This window comes from Leuciscus leuciscus (genome assembly GCF_965113295.1).
Source record: "Leuciscus leuciscus genome assembly, chromosome: 14".
In the NCBI taxonomy this organism is placed as follows: domain Eukaryota; kingdom Metazoa; phylum Chordata; class Actinopteri; order Cypriniformes; family Leuciscidae; genus Leuciscus; species Leuciscus leuciscus.
In genome coordinates, this window is record NC_138738.1 from 25,802,312 (window position 1) to 25,816,758 (window position 14,447).

The following is a 14,447-nucleotide window of genomic DNA, read 5'->3' on the forward strand; positions in this document are numbered from 1 at the left end:
TTATCCTTAATAAACATATTTATACCGAACATTTTATAACACACCTCTCCATTATATGAGGGTTTTTATCTTATTTTCACTTTAAATAAAATGCCACCATTTTCACTTTTCTACTGTCCAAGTGACCATTCGGAAAGAACACTCGATGGAAGCCTACTGTTGCTATAGTAAGGAACGCAACTTTAATGCGTAAATACAACCCCAGATGATCAAAAACGCATGAAATAGGGGAGAGCGGGGCACAAAGTAACGCTTTTTGACTTTCTCAGTTTGTGTAAATCTACTTTTGGTTCAGAGTATTTATTTTTCCCCACATTAATTTCCCACATGTCTAGTACAATTGTGTGTTTTTGTTTTATTGATACAGTATATACTTTTTTCTTGATATACCCCGAAAGAATGGAAGTGAAATGTGACAACATGCCCCATAGGTGGGGTACATTGTAACATGTGTGGGGCACATTGTAACATAACATATATGACAGCTTAAAATGTTATCTGATCTAATAAAAAAAAAATACAAAACAAACTAAAATATTTTCTAAATAAAATCCAATTAAAAAACTTTTTTCATATAAAAAATGGCAATTTTTAATAATTAAATATAAACTAATTTTTGAGTTTTGACTACGAACACATGAAAACACAGCTATACAACATAGTTCAAAACAAATAAATAATTAGTAATTTCTGATTTCTAACAGTCTTTATTCACCTTTTTCTCACGTTTTCTCAATAAAATTAATAAAAGTATAGAATATAATAGCATATTTCTAATAGGGGCACATTGTAACGCAGTGTGACAACATGCCCCCGCCTGCACAACTGGGATTTAAACCCTGCTAGTGTCTTCTGCTAGTTAGCGAAGCATTAAATAACTATCTCAACTGTTAAATAACATCTTGGAGATTAAAATAATATCAGATTTGTCTTATTTTAAATAAACACAAAAAATAGAGATGAAAAATTAACTTAAGTAAGAAATTTACTTTTGCTATGGTTTAATAAATGTCTATGGATGTCTCCCCCCCCCCCCCAAAAAAAATTTTGGCGGATTTTTTTTTTCTATATAGTGTTGATATGGCAACTAGTAAATACACAAAGTTTCGTCATCCAAGCATGTGCGGAAGTATTTAAAACAAGCGTGTTACAACTAGCCCCGCGTTAGGTTGTGCCCCGCGCTCCCCTATTACACAGTGTCATAGTTTATTCAACAAAAACTAGGCCAAAATGGAGAATTCATGTGTGACAAACTAAGCACACCCTTACTGCTTCCATAGGAATTAAGAGGGTAAGTAGCAGTCAGGCGCTGCTAATCAAATGCCTTTGATTAATCGATCATCAGCAAGTGTGACTAACTCTATAAAAGCAGAAGTTTTGGCGGTTTGCTGGGCTAGAGCATTCAGGTGTGATCTTCAGCAATGATCTTAGAGAAGCAATTGCTGCCCATCAATCTAGGAAGGGTTACAGGAACATTTCTAAACAATTTGAATGTTATTCGGGTAATCACTCTACAGTGAGGAAGATTATTCACAAGTGGAAAACATTCAAGACGGTTGCCAATCTTCCTAGGAGTGGTCGTCCCACAAAATTCACCCCAAGGTCAGACCACGCACTGCTCCGAGAAACAGCCAAAAACCCAAGAACTACACCTCAGACTCTACAGACCTCAGTTAACTTGTTAAATGTTAAATTTCATGACAGAACAAATAGAAAAAGACTGGACAAGTATGGCACGATTGGAAGGGTTGCCAGGAGAAACCCTCTTTCTCTATAAAAAAAAAAGAGGCAGCACAGCTTAGGTTTGCAAAGTTGCATCTGAACAAATCGCAAGACTTCTGGAACACTGTCCTTTGGATGTTTGACCAGTAATGTGAATTATTATTATTATTATTATTATTATTAGGGCCCAAGCCCTGAAAGGGCGAAGGCCCTATTGTTTCCAGAAGGATTTTTTTTATTATTTTTTATTATAATTTTTCTTCTGCCTTTTTGCCACTTTTGGGGCCCTTAACATGCTCAAAAACTCTTGAAATTTTGCACACACGTCAGAACCTGCGGCCATCAGGGCCGGACCGAAGCTGGTACCCGGGCGTGGCAGGGGGGCTCGACAGCGCCCCCTGGAACGGGATCCGAACACTTGTCCATAAATCAAACACACTTGCATGTAATAATATGAAACTCAGTACACATATAGATCTCATCGGGCCGAACAACTTTCGTGCTCTAAGTTTTACACCAGCCCAACAGGAAGTCGGTTATTATACGTTGTTTGGAAAACGCATACAATGGAATGTGAAATACTCAGTGGTGGTACAATGGAATGTGAAATACTCAGTGGCTTTTAGTAAAAGTAGAAGTACCACAATGAAAACCCTACTTAAGTAAAAAGTACCTGATTTTAAATGTACTTTAAGTATTAAAAGTAAAAGTACTTGCATAACAATTTATTCTCTTAATGTCTATATTCTAATAATTAGGGCTGTAACAATATGAATCCGAAATCGCTACACTCAGATCTACGAACCTGTGTCGCAGTGTGAGAAGGGAGAAGGCAGAATCGCGACACACCCCTTTTTTGAAGTTAACATTATACAATACGTAGACCTACACCACAAAACTAGTTGAGGATAAATTATTTAATATTTGGCAATTACATCGTTATAATATTTGCAGTAAAAACTTGAAATATAAATTCTCAGAAAATGCATTTAATACATATTGAAAAATATCAGTATGCGTTTTATATTTAATGGGAAATCTAGGCTACACATGCGTTACGGGACACAAACAATATGTAACTTTTAGGTAGAAAAATATTTTTTGTAATTCTGTGAATTACACTGCGCAAACCAAAAGTAATACCCACCGGATGAAGGGTTGGCTCTCCACAGAACATAACATATTCATTTTATTTTATTTTTCGTGTTCCCATTTATGAGGAAAAAACAATGTTACAGACGTGACCGCTCTGAAAGGCACTAAAAGACTGCTTTAAAACTTTCACTGAGACCTCAAACAGAAAGCACAAAGCCTTTTTTAAATTTGAATTTCGTTTTGTATTAATTGTATCTCAATTTTAATCAATGTTTCATCAAACAATTGCCAGGATTTAATAAATAAGTAGAAAATAGATAATCACGACACGTAGGCGCTGGCAAGTGAACTGGAGCTCGTCTCATAAATGAACCGAAACTCAGCGTATAAGGTATCCTACTTGCCTCACAGACCTGATAAATATATCTTTAGACAGCTTTAAATGTGTACTTTTAAACAGAACAATTCAAAACGAAAGAAAACTGACTGCTCTCTGCTTATAATCCGTATGAAATGCGCATTTCTCTCTGGCGCGTTCACTACTGCGAAGATCGCGTATCAGTATCGTCAACCTCATCTTTGCAGCCGACACAGAAAACACTTGTTTATTAATAAACAATTAAAATGTCTTCTTGCTATATTTGACATATTCATTACTTTTGCTGGTTCTTTGTGACAGCTTTTAGGTGCTTTATTGTTAGCGCCACCAACGCGATCAGCACCGAAAACATGGAGATTTTTTTCAATCCCTGTTTTGGCAGGGGAAAAACTGATCCGAAAATGTAACGAAACGTTGTAGAAATGTAGTGGAGTAGAAAGTATAATAATTGCTGCAAAAAGTAACGAAGTAAAAGTCAAAAGTATGCACTATTGATTCTACTTAAGTAAAGTACAGATACGTGAAAAATGTACTTAAGTAAAGTAACGAAGTATTTGTACTTCGTTACATTCCACCACTGGAAATACTCCTCCTAGGGAATTCATCCGATCGCCACCAAACTCGGTGTGAATGAAGTCAAGACATTGAGGATGAATTCTTGCGAACGGATTTTTGATATCTCGAACGGTTTGGCCGTGGCGAGGAAACGAATATGTGGCGAATAATGGGACACAGGAAGTGTATTATAACTTCAGCATACATTAACTGATCTTGATGAAACTTCAGCAGTGTGTTCGTTGTAAGAGGCCGATCACATGGATGTGACTATTGTGAGTCAAAGTTATAGCGCCACCAACTGGCAGCAGGAAGTGTGTCACTTTCTAAATGCTTTTGACAAAAGTGGGGGCGTTAATTTTATGTATAGTCACAAAAATCAGTACGCATATTGGTCTCATCGAGTCGGACAATTCTCTAATTTACAGTCATTATTTCCGACGAACAGGAAGTCAGATATTTTGGTTTGAAGTGTTTTTTTTGGAGAATTTTCTCTCTTTCTCTGTCTCTGTGTGTGTGGGGGGTGTGGGGGATTTGTCTGTTAGGAGAGACTGCTTTTATAATTGTTTTTCAAGATTTGAGGGGCTTTTGGGGCCCTTAACGTGCTCAAACTCATGAAACTTTGCACACAGGTCAGAACCTGCGGCCATCAGGGCCTGGCTAAAGCTGGTACCCGGGCGTGGCAGGGGGGCTCAACAGCGCCCCCTGGAATGGGGTCCGAAAACTTGGTCCATAGATCAAACTAGCTTACATGAATTAATATGAAACTCAGCACACATATAGATCTCATCGGGCCGAACAACTTTCGTGCTCTAAGTTTTGCGCCAGCCCAACAAGAAGTCGGCTATTATGGGTTGTTTGGAAAACGCTTGCTGTGGAATGTGAAACACTCCTCCTATAGAATTAATTCAATCGCCACCAAACTCGGTGTGCATGAAGTCAAGACATTGAGGATGCTAAATTTCGGACGGATTTTTGATATCTCGAACGCTTTGGCCGTGGCGAGGACACGAATTTATGGCGAGAAAAGAGAAACACGAAGTGTTATAACTTCTGCACACATTAACTGATCTTGATGAAACTTCAGCAGTGTGTTCGTGGTAAGAGGCCGATCAGATGGATGTAACTATTGTGAGTCAAAGTTATAGCGCCACCAACTGGTAGCAGGAAGTGTGTCACTTTCAAAATGCTTTTGACAAAAGTGGGGGGGTTAGTTTTACCCACAGTTACAAAAATCAGGACGTATATTGGTCTCATCGAGCCGGACAACTTTCTAATTTACAGTCATTAGCTCCGACTAACAGGAAGTCAGATATTTTAGTTTGAATGTGGATTTATTTGCAAAATCAGCCTCTGCATTTTTACCCACTCCTCTTAAGTGGTTTATTTTATTCCCACCAAACTTTTTCAACATGATGAAAATACATTAAAGATGCTAAATTGTGAACGGATAATAAATATCTCAAACGGTTTTGCTATGGCGAGGGATTAAAGTAATGTCAAAAAAGGAAACAGTAAAAGCCTCATATCTTCTAAAAATGAAATTATACACCATTTATTTCTATATAAAATTATACAAATATCAGAACTAAACCCAGTTTTGGGTTTATTCAGTTTTTTCAATTCAAGAATTATGTATAAGTTTAAAAACAGCCAGAATGCGCTATTTAGTAAAAAAAAAAACTCAAACATAGGGCTATACTGCCCTCTTGTGTTCAAAATCAGGTAGGCCTATTACAAAATGACGGAGTAGCCTATGTTTTTATGTTTCCACTGTTCGATCATGCCCGCGCCTCCACACACACACACACACACACACACACACACACACACACACACACACACACACACACACACACACACACACACACACACACACACACACACACACACACAGTGCATTCCAGCATTGCAATCTTGACATCGCAGCCGGTTCATTATAGCCGTAATAAAATATAATAATAAAATAGTCAACCTATTTGCAGCAAATGATAGTAGATTTCAGATCAATATATTTGTTTTCCTTACAATTTTAATTAACACTAACTTTATTCTCATCTGAATTATAAATAATTTATTTCTGTATAAAATAATACTACCGATTGAATATGTAGTATTTCCAAAAGAGGGCAGTATTGGATTATTTTTAAACAGGGTTGGATGAATCCTTGAGAACAGTGTTTTACTGTAAAGAAAAGCAGAGCCAAGTGAAGCAGAGCGAGCGTTTTCAATTAATTCCTATGGAAGTAGGAATGAACTATTATTTTATGCCTAAACATACCCAGTCACAGAAAAATATTAAAGCTATCCTATGGCTTTATATCACTTTAACACGGTAAAGGGCTCATACTGTAGGCCTACATTTTGGCTAATTATTTCCAATGCTATCACGGATCATAACCTCATCATCTAGAAACTGCCACTCAGAATACATACATAGGACATGAAGATATCATAGGGAATTGTGAACATATTTCACTGGAACTTCATCTTCATTACATCTATATATATATAAATATAGATATAGATATATATAGTTACATTTATTTTTATATATATATATATATATATATAGCTGCGAGCAGCGATGGAGGGCCCAAGCCGGTGGCACCGCCACCCTGGTGCCTTTAGTATAACTACTTTTATTATTATTATTATTATTTTTTTATTTTTTTTTTTGCAGTTGTTATTGTTCTCCCACCCACTCCTGTCCCACCCACTTTTTAAAACAAAGTTACGCCACTTTTGTGATCATGTATCTTATGATGGAATTTTTTACTGATTTTTTTGGTACTTTCAGTCCAACATTAAGAGAGTGATTTTCTTTGGAATTCAGTTGTACCTTTTGACACCAATGTTTATTGCAGTAAACTGATTCACCCCAACTATCAGTGAAGATTCAAGATCAACCTGAGTGTAAAGGCACATTGTAATTGAAAAGATACTTTTTAGATTTTAATTGTATCACATAATCCCAGTCGAGCCAATGGTGCTTGGACCGTGATCATTTGTTTTCTTTATTTTATTTCTAAACACAGGGGTACAGCTCAGTGGTTTGGAGTGGGCAGTGGTGGTGAATCCAAGCAGCAGGAATGGCACAGGAAGAGCCTCCGGCACTGCAGTCAGAGATATGGCAAACTGAAGCCCCAGTATTGTGAGCAGAATGAGGTAGCCAGCCTGGACTATGGCCCGGAGTCACCTGTGGCCCCCAGAATGCCAAAGGTAGAACAATTATTTTTTTATTTAACTTAAACAATAATTAGCATTTCTTCAAATTGTCAATTCATCTGCAATGCTAATAGACAATCTTTTGATACTCTTCTATATGTTAGTAGGGTTGTCAATCAGTTAAAAACTTTTAATCATATTTCATTACATGGTATGCTGATTACTGTAATTCATCGCATATATCAGTTGTTACAACCCACGTGGCTCAGGGCAGTGTAACACTAACGGGGAGGTAATCACTAATGAAGATTAAATGAATCCAAAAAGTCTTATCAGTCTGTTGATCACAGGTAATCCACAGCACCTGTCACTCAACTCCACCCTGCAAACACGCAAGCAGGAGCTACACGTCACTGGGTCGTAACACAATATTTGTAGTTCACAAATGAAGATAACTTAAAACATTATTGTAACAAATTTTTAAAGCATTAAAATGACATTACAGAAAGTACCTTTAGAATTTATAATGCTGTTTGTGTTATTTCCATATCATTAAAGATAAGCCTATCACCTACAGCCCACAGCCTTTCATTTGCTCATAGTATATATGTGTGAGACTAATGAACTAAACGGTACTGATGCTGCTAGTCAACATTGAATATAGTAGTCGAGTATTTTTTTTTTACACATTTATGTTTGCTTTTCATATGTACAAAGGCTATGTTCAAATACTGTCATGTTAATGTTATTTTTCAAAAATCCATTATGTCTAGTATCTTTTAAAATAAAGTGTAAAGGCACATTGTATTTCAAAGGATGCATTTTACATGTTTGAGGGCACAGGGCCGCCAAAATTGTTGCCATAGTACCTTCTAGGAGGGTCTGGGGGCATGGCCCCACGTGAAGAGTATTTTTTTTGTGTGTGCAAAAACAACACCAAATCTTTAAATTGTGGTGACTTTGGGAATCATATTTAAGTATTTTATTTTATTTTTCATGAAAAAAAATCATTACTTTAAAAAAGCTTTCACTGATGATGACTAAATCAAGCCAAAAACTATGCCAAATTAGAAGAGATAAGCAAGCATTATTTTAGCAGTTGACAAGCTAATGTTGTCGATCAATATATATATATATATATATATATATATATATATATATATATATATATATATATATATATATATATATATACAGTATATATAATATTTGGTTTATGGATGCTCAAGTTTCTATATAGCTTTGAATCCTTTAATAAGATATTTAGGACATTTGGTCAGTTATATGTGTGTATTTTAATTTTATTGCCATCACTACTTAATCATTGTCTGTCTTTTTTGCTGTCTGTTGCTCTTAAGATTGTGGATCCTTTGGCTCGTGGGCGGCAGTTCCGTTATGAAGAGTCTGAGCGACCGAGGACACCCCATACAGCATATTCTCCTTGGACCCCAGGTGTGACCTCTCTCTGCTCGTTCACCAGCCAGCGCTCCGGTTACACACGCTTGCCGAGGAGAAAAAGAGAATCTGTGGCTCGTATGAGCCTCCGTGCTGCATCCAACCTTCTTAAGGTGTGTTTGTCACCATGGAAAGTCTTTACATCACACCTCTGTAGATATTTATAATTTAGTATTTAAGATTTAATTAGTGTTTAATTAGTGAATTAAGAATTTTTGCATGTTAGCATTCACCTCCAGGTAAGGTACTTGTATGTGTATACATTTAAAGGGTTAGTTCACCCAAAAATGAACATTCTGACATCATTTATTCACCCTCATGTAATTTCAAACCAAACCTTCGTTCATCTTCGAAACACAAATGAAGATATTTTAATGAAATCTGAGAGATTTCTGTCCCTCCATTGACAGTCCATGCAACTACCATTTTGATGTTTCAAAAAGTTCTTAATGAGATTAAAACGAATCCATATGAATTGAGCGGTTTAGTCTCTTGGTTCTGAAGAGACATGATAGCTTTATATGATGAACAGATTTAATTTAGGCTTTTATTCACATTACATTTGTGCACATAAACATTCATCGACGCACACATCAGAAATGGTAAACAGAAGCCCAGCATGACTGCTTGATATGCGAGAACTAATGAGGTTAATTCTTTTGTGTTACACAGCACGTTTGAGCTTCTGCAAGAACCAAAGAGGTTTGTTCTTGTGTGTCAAGCAAGTACGATTGAGCTTCTGTTTATGATTGCTGATCAATGTTTATATGTGAATAAAAAGCCTGAATTCAAGCTGTTCATCATATAAATCCATTGAGTCTTTTCACAAAATTTGGGCTAAACAGCTCGACTCATGATATGGATTAGTTTTTATGATCTCTTTGTGAACCTTTTTGAAGCGAAGTTCAATGGAGGGACATAAATCTCTCAGATTTCATTTGAAATATTTTCATTCATCTTTGAAACACAAATGAGGATCTTATGGGTTTGGAATGGCATGAGGGTGAGTAAGTGATGAATTTATTTTTATTTTTGGGTGAACTAACCCTTTAAAGGAATAGTTCACCCTAAAATTAAAATCAATTAATAATTTACTCACCCTGGTGTTGTTCTAATGCCATATACCCTTCTTTCTTTTATGGACCACAAAAGGAGAATTAAAAAAAAATGTCCCACTCGCCCTCATCCATTTAATGGCAGTGAATAGCGACCAGCATCAAGCAGAATGATCCCATGCAACACTTTATATTCTAAGTGTTTTAGGGGTATACGATAGGGTTAGGTGAAAAACAAACCGAAATTTAATGTATCATTTTACGGAAATCCTGACTGTTGGTCTTCTGTGCACTGTTACTCGACGTGCACGTTCGTGAGACTATTAGCTTCGCAGTTCACTCTCTTGAGAAATCAAGATTAACAAAAACGTAACATGAAATACAATCTATGTACCTTCTTTTGGGTAAAAAATATCTGTTGTGTTCATCGTAGGGCTGTATTTTATTTTCGATATTGATTTTGGCTTCCAACGATTAGGAAAACAAGAAAATCGAGGTAAAACAATTTTCACCACATTCAGCAGTGCGCTTTCATTCCTCCCTAAGCCAAACTTGACATACAAATCAGCCGAATAAGTGAGTGTTGAAAAATGCAGTCTACTGCTGCTAAACTGCAAGACGAGTCTGATATTAAACAGTGTCATTAAAAGTGCATTAATCTGCAAAAGAGACACTGTTCCCCAGGCAGCTTTCTGTACGCCCTCCGAGACGGGGTGGAATACGCATAAGCAAAGTATTCTGTGGGCTTTGGATTCACACCTAAATGGTCAATTAGCCTACACTCAGAAATGCCAAAATGCCATTTTGGTAAGTATCCTCGTAAATACAGTCTTTTATGTCTTAAGTGAATGTAAAAAACAAACAAACAAAAAAACGCGTGGGTAACAGTATATTGGATCCGTGCATTCGGTCTTAAAGTGACAGCAGCTCAATATCACTGCTTCAGTCTGTGTCATTAATTTTAATCAAACAAAGGTAAAATCATTCACTGCTCTTGAATGAATAACTGTTGTAACTTTAATAAGCATTAATCTACATGTATACAGTTAAGACTATGCTGTGTTATTTAACATTTGATTGCTTTATTCAGTTTCTGTTGCAGACTATTACTTATCTGAATAATACTGTTAGCACATCTGCCGGAAAACAGATTTAGTTTGCAATTTGTTTTGACTGTTTTGTAGCTAACTTTTACTTAGTATTAGTTTTTTATGATTATGATTTTTGCCACAATCAAGCAAAAATAGTTTGTCGTTACAATAATTATCGCGCTTACATTTGTCAACTGTCATTCTAATCAGAAAAAAGGAGTCCAGAGATATTTAACTCACTGAAGAAAGTACACAAATTCTTTTTGGGGATTTCTCGGCATTGTATTTCATGTCATGTATTTATTATCTTGATTTTTATCTTGAGGCGGAGTGAACTGCGGCACTAATAGTCAAGTCAAGTCAAGTTTATTTGTATAGCGCTTTTCACAATACAGATTGTATCAAAGCAGCTTCACAGTATTAAATTAAAATAATACAACAAAGTTTGTTTCAAGAGGAATTTATTGATTGATAAAATTAAATTAAATATCCCCAAAATATCCCCAACAGTCTCACGAACACGCACGTCGTGTAGCTGTGCATAGAAGACCATTGGCCAAGGTCAGGATTTTCGTTAAATACATTAAATAATACATTTCATTTTATTTTTCACAACACTTGGAATATTTGGCATGCATCACATGGAATCATTCTGTGCGTCTTTTGCGTCTTTTTTAAAAAGCTTGATGCTGGTCACTTTTCACTGCCATTATATGGTTGAACGTGAGTGGGACATTTCTTTTTTTTTTATTCTCCTTTTGTGATCCAAAAAGGAAAGAAAGACAATACTACATTGGAACAAAACCAGAGCGAGTAAATGATGACTTAATTTTCATTTTAAGGTGAACTATCACCTGCATGATTATGATAAATTATAGTAATGAGTATATACTGTACCTCTTTGATCATTATAAATGAATTGTCCAGTCCTATTATGGCTAAATGGCTGAGCTCAAATATTTTTTTTTTTTTTTTTTTTTGTCTGCTTGTATTATATTGGAATAAAAGAGGTTGTGTCATGTGGTACTGTCCTCTCCTGACATGTTCTGGTCCTGTAGGGTCGACAGGGTCTACAGGGCTCTCAAACTGGACGTGGATTTCAGAGGAGGAGTTTTGCTCGGCACAGTTGGCTCGAGGAAGACACTGTGGATACAGTGGACACCTCTGATTCAGTTTTTTTTAGCAAAGTGCGTATATTTACGTCTCCAATCTTTTCCTCTCCTCTGTGCTTAATTGTATTGAATGTACACTCATAGTATACTTCAAATCTTATAAGTAGCCTATATTTTGTTTTGAAAACTGCACTTGCAGATAATATTATATTAATGAAATAAAATGCTACATAAGTCTGCTCAAAGAGAGTACACGCCTCAAATATTTATTAATATATTATTATTATTATTATATATATAAAAAAAAAATATATATATATATATATATATATATATATATATATATATATATATATAATAACCATTTTATGTCGCACTTATTTTGATGTGTTGTAAATGCTTGTCGGTACCTTTGTCAAGACATGTCAACCATATTTCAAAAGACAATAGAATTGTGAAGTTACATGAAAAGGTTCCTTAAGAGTGCTTTTATAGATAGATAGACAGATCGATAATGTGTACACGTTTTAAAGGGATACTCTGTCATCATATGACAATTCTGTCATCATATACTCACCCTCATGTTGTTTTAAACCTGTATGAATTTCTTTCTTCTGCTGAACAGAAAGGAAGATATTTAGAAGAATGTCAGTAACCAGAGAGTTTCTGGGTCCCATTGACTTCCATAGTATATATTTTTTCCTACTATGGAAGTCAATGAGACCAGAAACTGTCTGGTTACTGACATTCTTCTAAATATCTTCCTTTCTGTTCAGCAGAAGAAAGAAATTCATACAGGTTTGAAACAACATGAGGGTGAGTATATGATGACAGAATTTTCATTTTAAAGTGGAGTATCCCTTTAATGAATGTCTCTTCATTTAAAGAATGTTCCATTCTCTTTCACAGGTTGATGTTCATGAGGAGCTTTATTCTATGGCAGATGATGTTTTTGAGTCACCCCCTTTATCAGCTTCTTGTCCTGTGACAAATGTTTCTTTGGGCGAGGGAATATTATTCCCCAGCTTGTAAGTTAAAAGCAGAAGTTTTTAAGAATTTAAATTATAACAGTACATTCGTTGCCTTACAAAGCCTATTCAGTTTTCCTTCAGTATTCATTTCCATTTCACTTTTTCTCTAGAGGAAAAAAAAATATCCCCAAAACTGTGACATCCTCTGGGAAAGCCTCTTCTCATCGTGGCGGTCGAATTGCCTCCAAAGTGAAGCACTTTGCGTTTAATAAGCAGAAGCGTCAGTATGGGATGGGTGTGGTGGGGAAGTGGCTGAACCGACACTATAGAGGCAGCCTCAGCAGCCAATTACAGAAACAACTAGAAGATTTTCACAGTCATCGGTGAGTAAGAAAACCCAATTAGGCTTCCTCAAAATCACCAGGAGCTTCTCAGCCTTAGATGTTGCTTTTAAACTATTCAGAGATAGATGTGATCATTGTTTCTTTGTCAGGCCATATTTTACCTACTGGATCACCTTTGTGCATATTGTCATAACACTGCTGGCCTGCATTACATATGGATTTGCTCCTGTGGGCTTTGCCCAGCATACCACTACTCAGCTGGTAAGATCACAAAAAGAGTTTGTTAGGAAGACCTCTAAGCTATAGGAAGATATGAAGACCTCCGATGCAAAAGCCTCTAAGAGCCACCACTGTCAAAAATGAGATGATAATATTGAGTGAATGCTCTCCGCACAAAGTATACGTTCATCAAATACTTTTACTTCAAACTCACTAAATCCCTCCCTCAGCCCATTCAGAAATGCCAGTACTTGGGTAGAAACCTATACATAGGGGCCTGATAACATTTTTAATATTAAACAAAAACTTTAGACGGACTTAGAGGCTTTTGCATCTGAAGTCTTCATATATTATGTAATTATGTAACAGTAATTTTACATCTGTTATGTCAGACATTATGCAGCTCTTTCTGTGGGGGCCTGCTCTGATATTGTGTTACTGCACAAGAGTGTGAGCAATTACAAAACTGTTTATTATACATTTAGTTGCCCACTATCCATTCCATTCTTTTTTTCCCCCTCCTTTTTAAGGTACTGAGAAACAAAGGAATTTATGAGAGTGTAAAGCATGTGCAGCAGGAGAACTTCTGGATTGGTCCTTGCTCTGTAAGTGACACATACAGTAGAGTGATTCACGACGTCAGACTTAACAGGATGTTTTTTGGAAGTTACTAAAGTTTTAATGTTAAACTGCTATATTTACACTGGATATAAAAAGTCTACACACCCCTGTTTAGGCAGCTGTTTTTTGTGATGTAAAAAAATTACACCAAGATAAATAATATCAGAACTTAATGTACCTTTAATTTAAAAATTCCACACTTACATTGCCACTGAATACCAAAGTGACATTTCAGAGAGGGGAAAAAAACGTATCACATCCCTGAACAAATACTTAGCTGAAGCACTCTTTTGATTTTATTACAGCACTCATTCTGTTTGGATAAGATGTCTAACAGCTTGGCACATCTTTACTTGGGAATATTTTCCCACTGTTCTTTGCAAAAACATTCCAGATTTGTTAAATTGCGAAGGGCATCTCCTGTGCACGGGCCTGTTCAGTTCTCTCCACAGATTTTCTTTAGGATTCAGGTCTGGGCTCTGGCTGAGCCATTCCAAAATATTTATCTTTCTTTGTTGAAGCCATTTTTTTGGATGATTTAGATGTGTGTTTTGGAGCGATGTCTTGCTATCATTGGAGCGTTGTCATACTGTCATGTTTGTTTGACTTTATTGTCTGTTCAGATTTCCTGGACAGAAATTCATCTTTAACGCTGGCATG

The 14,447-nt window shown here is 36.2% G+C and overlaps 2 protein-coding genes across 4 annotated transcripts in view; one reads left to right on the forward strand and one right to left on the reverse strand.

The window, feature by feature from the left end:
* Window positions 1-14,447, reverse strand: part of LOC309474407 (uncharacterized protein) — a 328,024-nt gene that overhangs the window by 249,076 nt on the left and 64,501 nt on the right. The gene's annotated exons all lie outside the window — the stretch shown is intronic.
* The window catches only part of LOC309474318 (inactive rhomboid protein 2-like), a 93,219-nt gene that overhangs the window by 26,597 nt on the left and 52,175 nt on the right, over window positions 1-14,447 (forward strand). Inside the window, exons 5-11 of the mRNA XM_082136782.1 lie at window positions 6,790-6,973; window positions 8,278-8,487; window positions 11,579-11,707; window positions 12,542-12,660; window positions 12,774-12,986; window positions 13,097-13,208; window positions 13,697-13,771. Coding sequence (XP_081992908.1) covers window positions 6,790-6,973; window positions 8,278-8,487; window positions 11,579-11,707; window positions 12,542-12,660; window positions 12,774-12,986; window positions 13,097-13,208; window positions 13,697-13,771 — 1,042 coding nt within the window. The remainder of the gene's footprint in view (window positions 1-6,789; window positions 6,974-8,277; window positions 8,488-11,578; window positions 11,708-12,541; window positions 12,661-12,773; window positions 12,987-13,096; window positions 13,209-13,696; window positions 13,772-14,447) is intronic.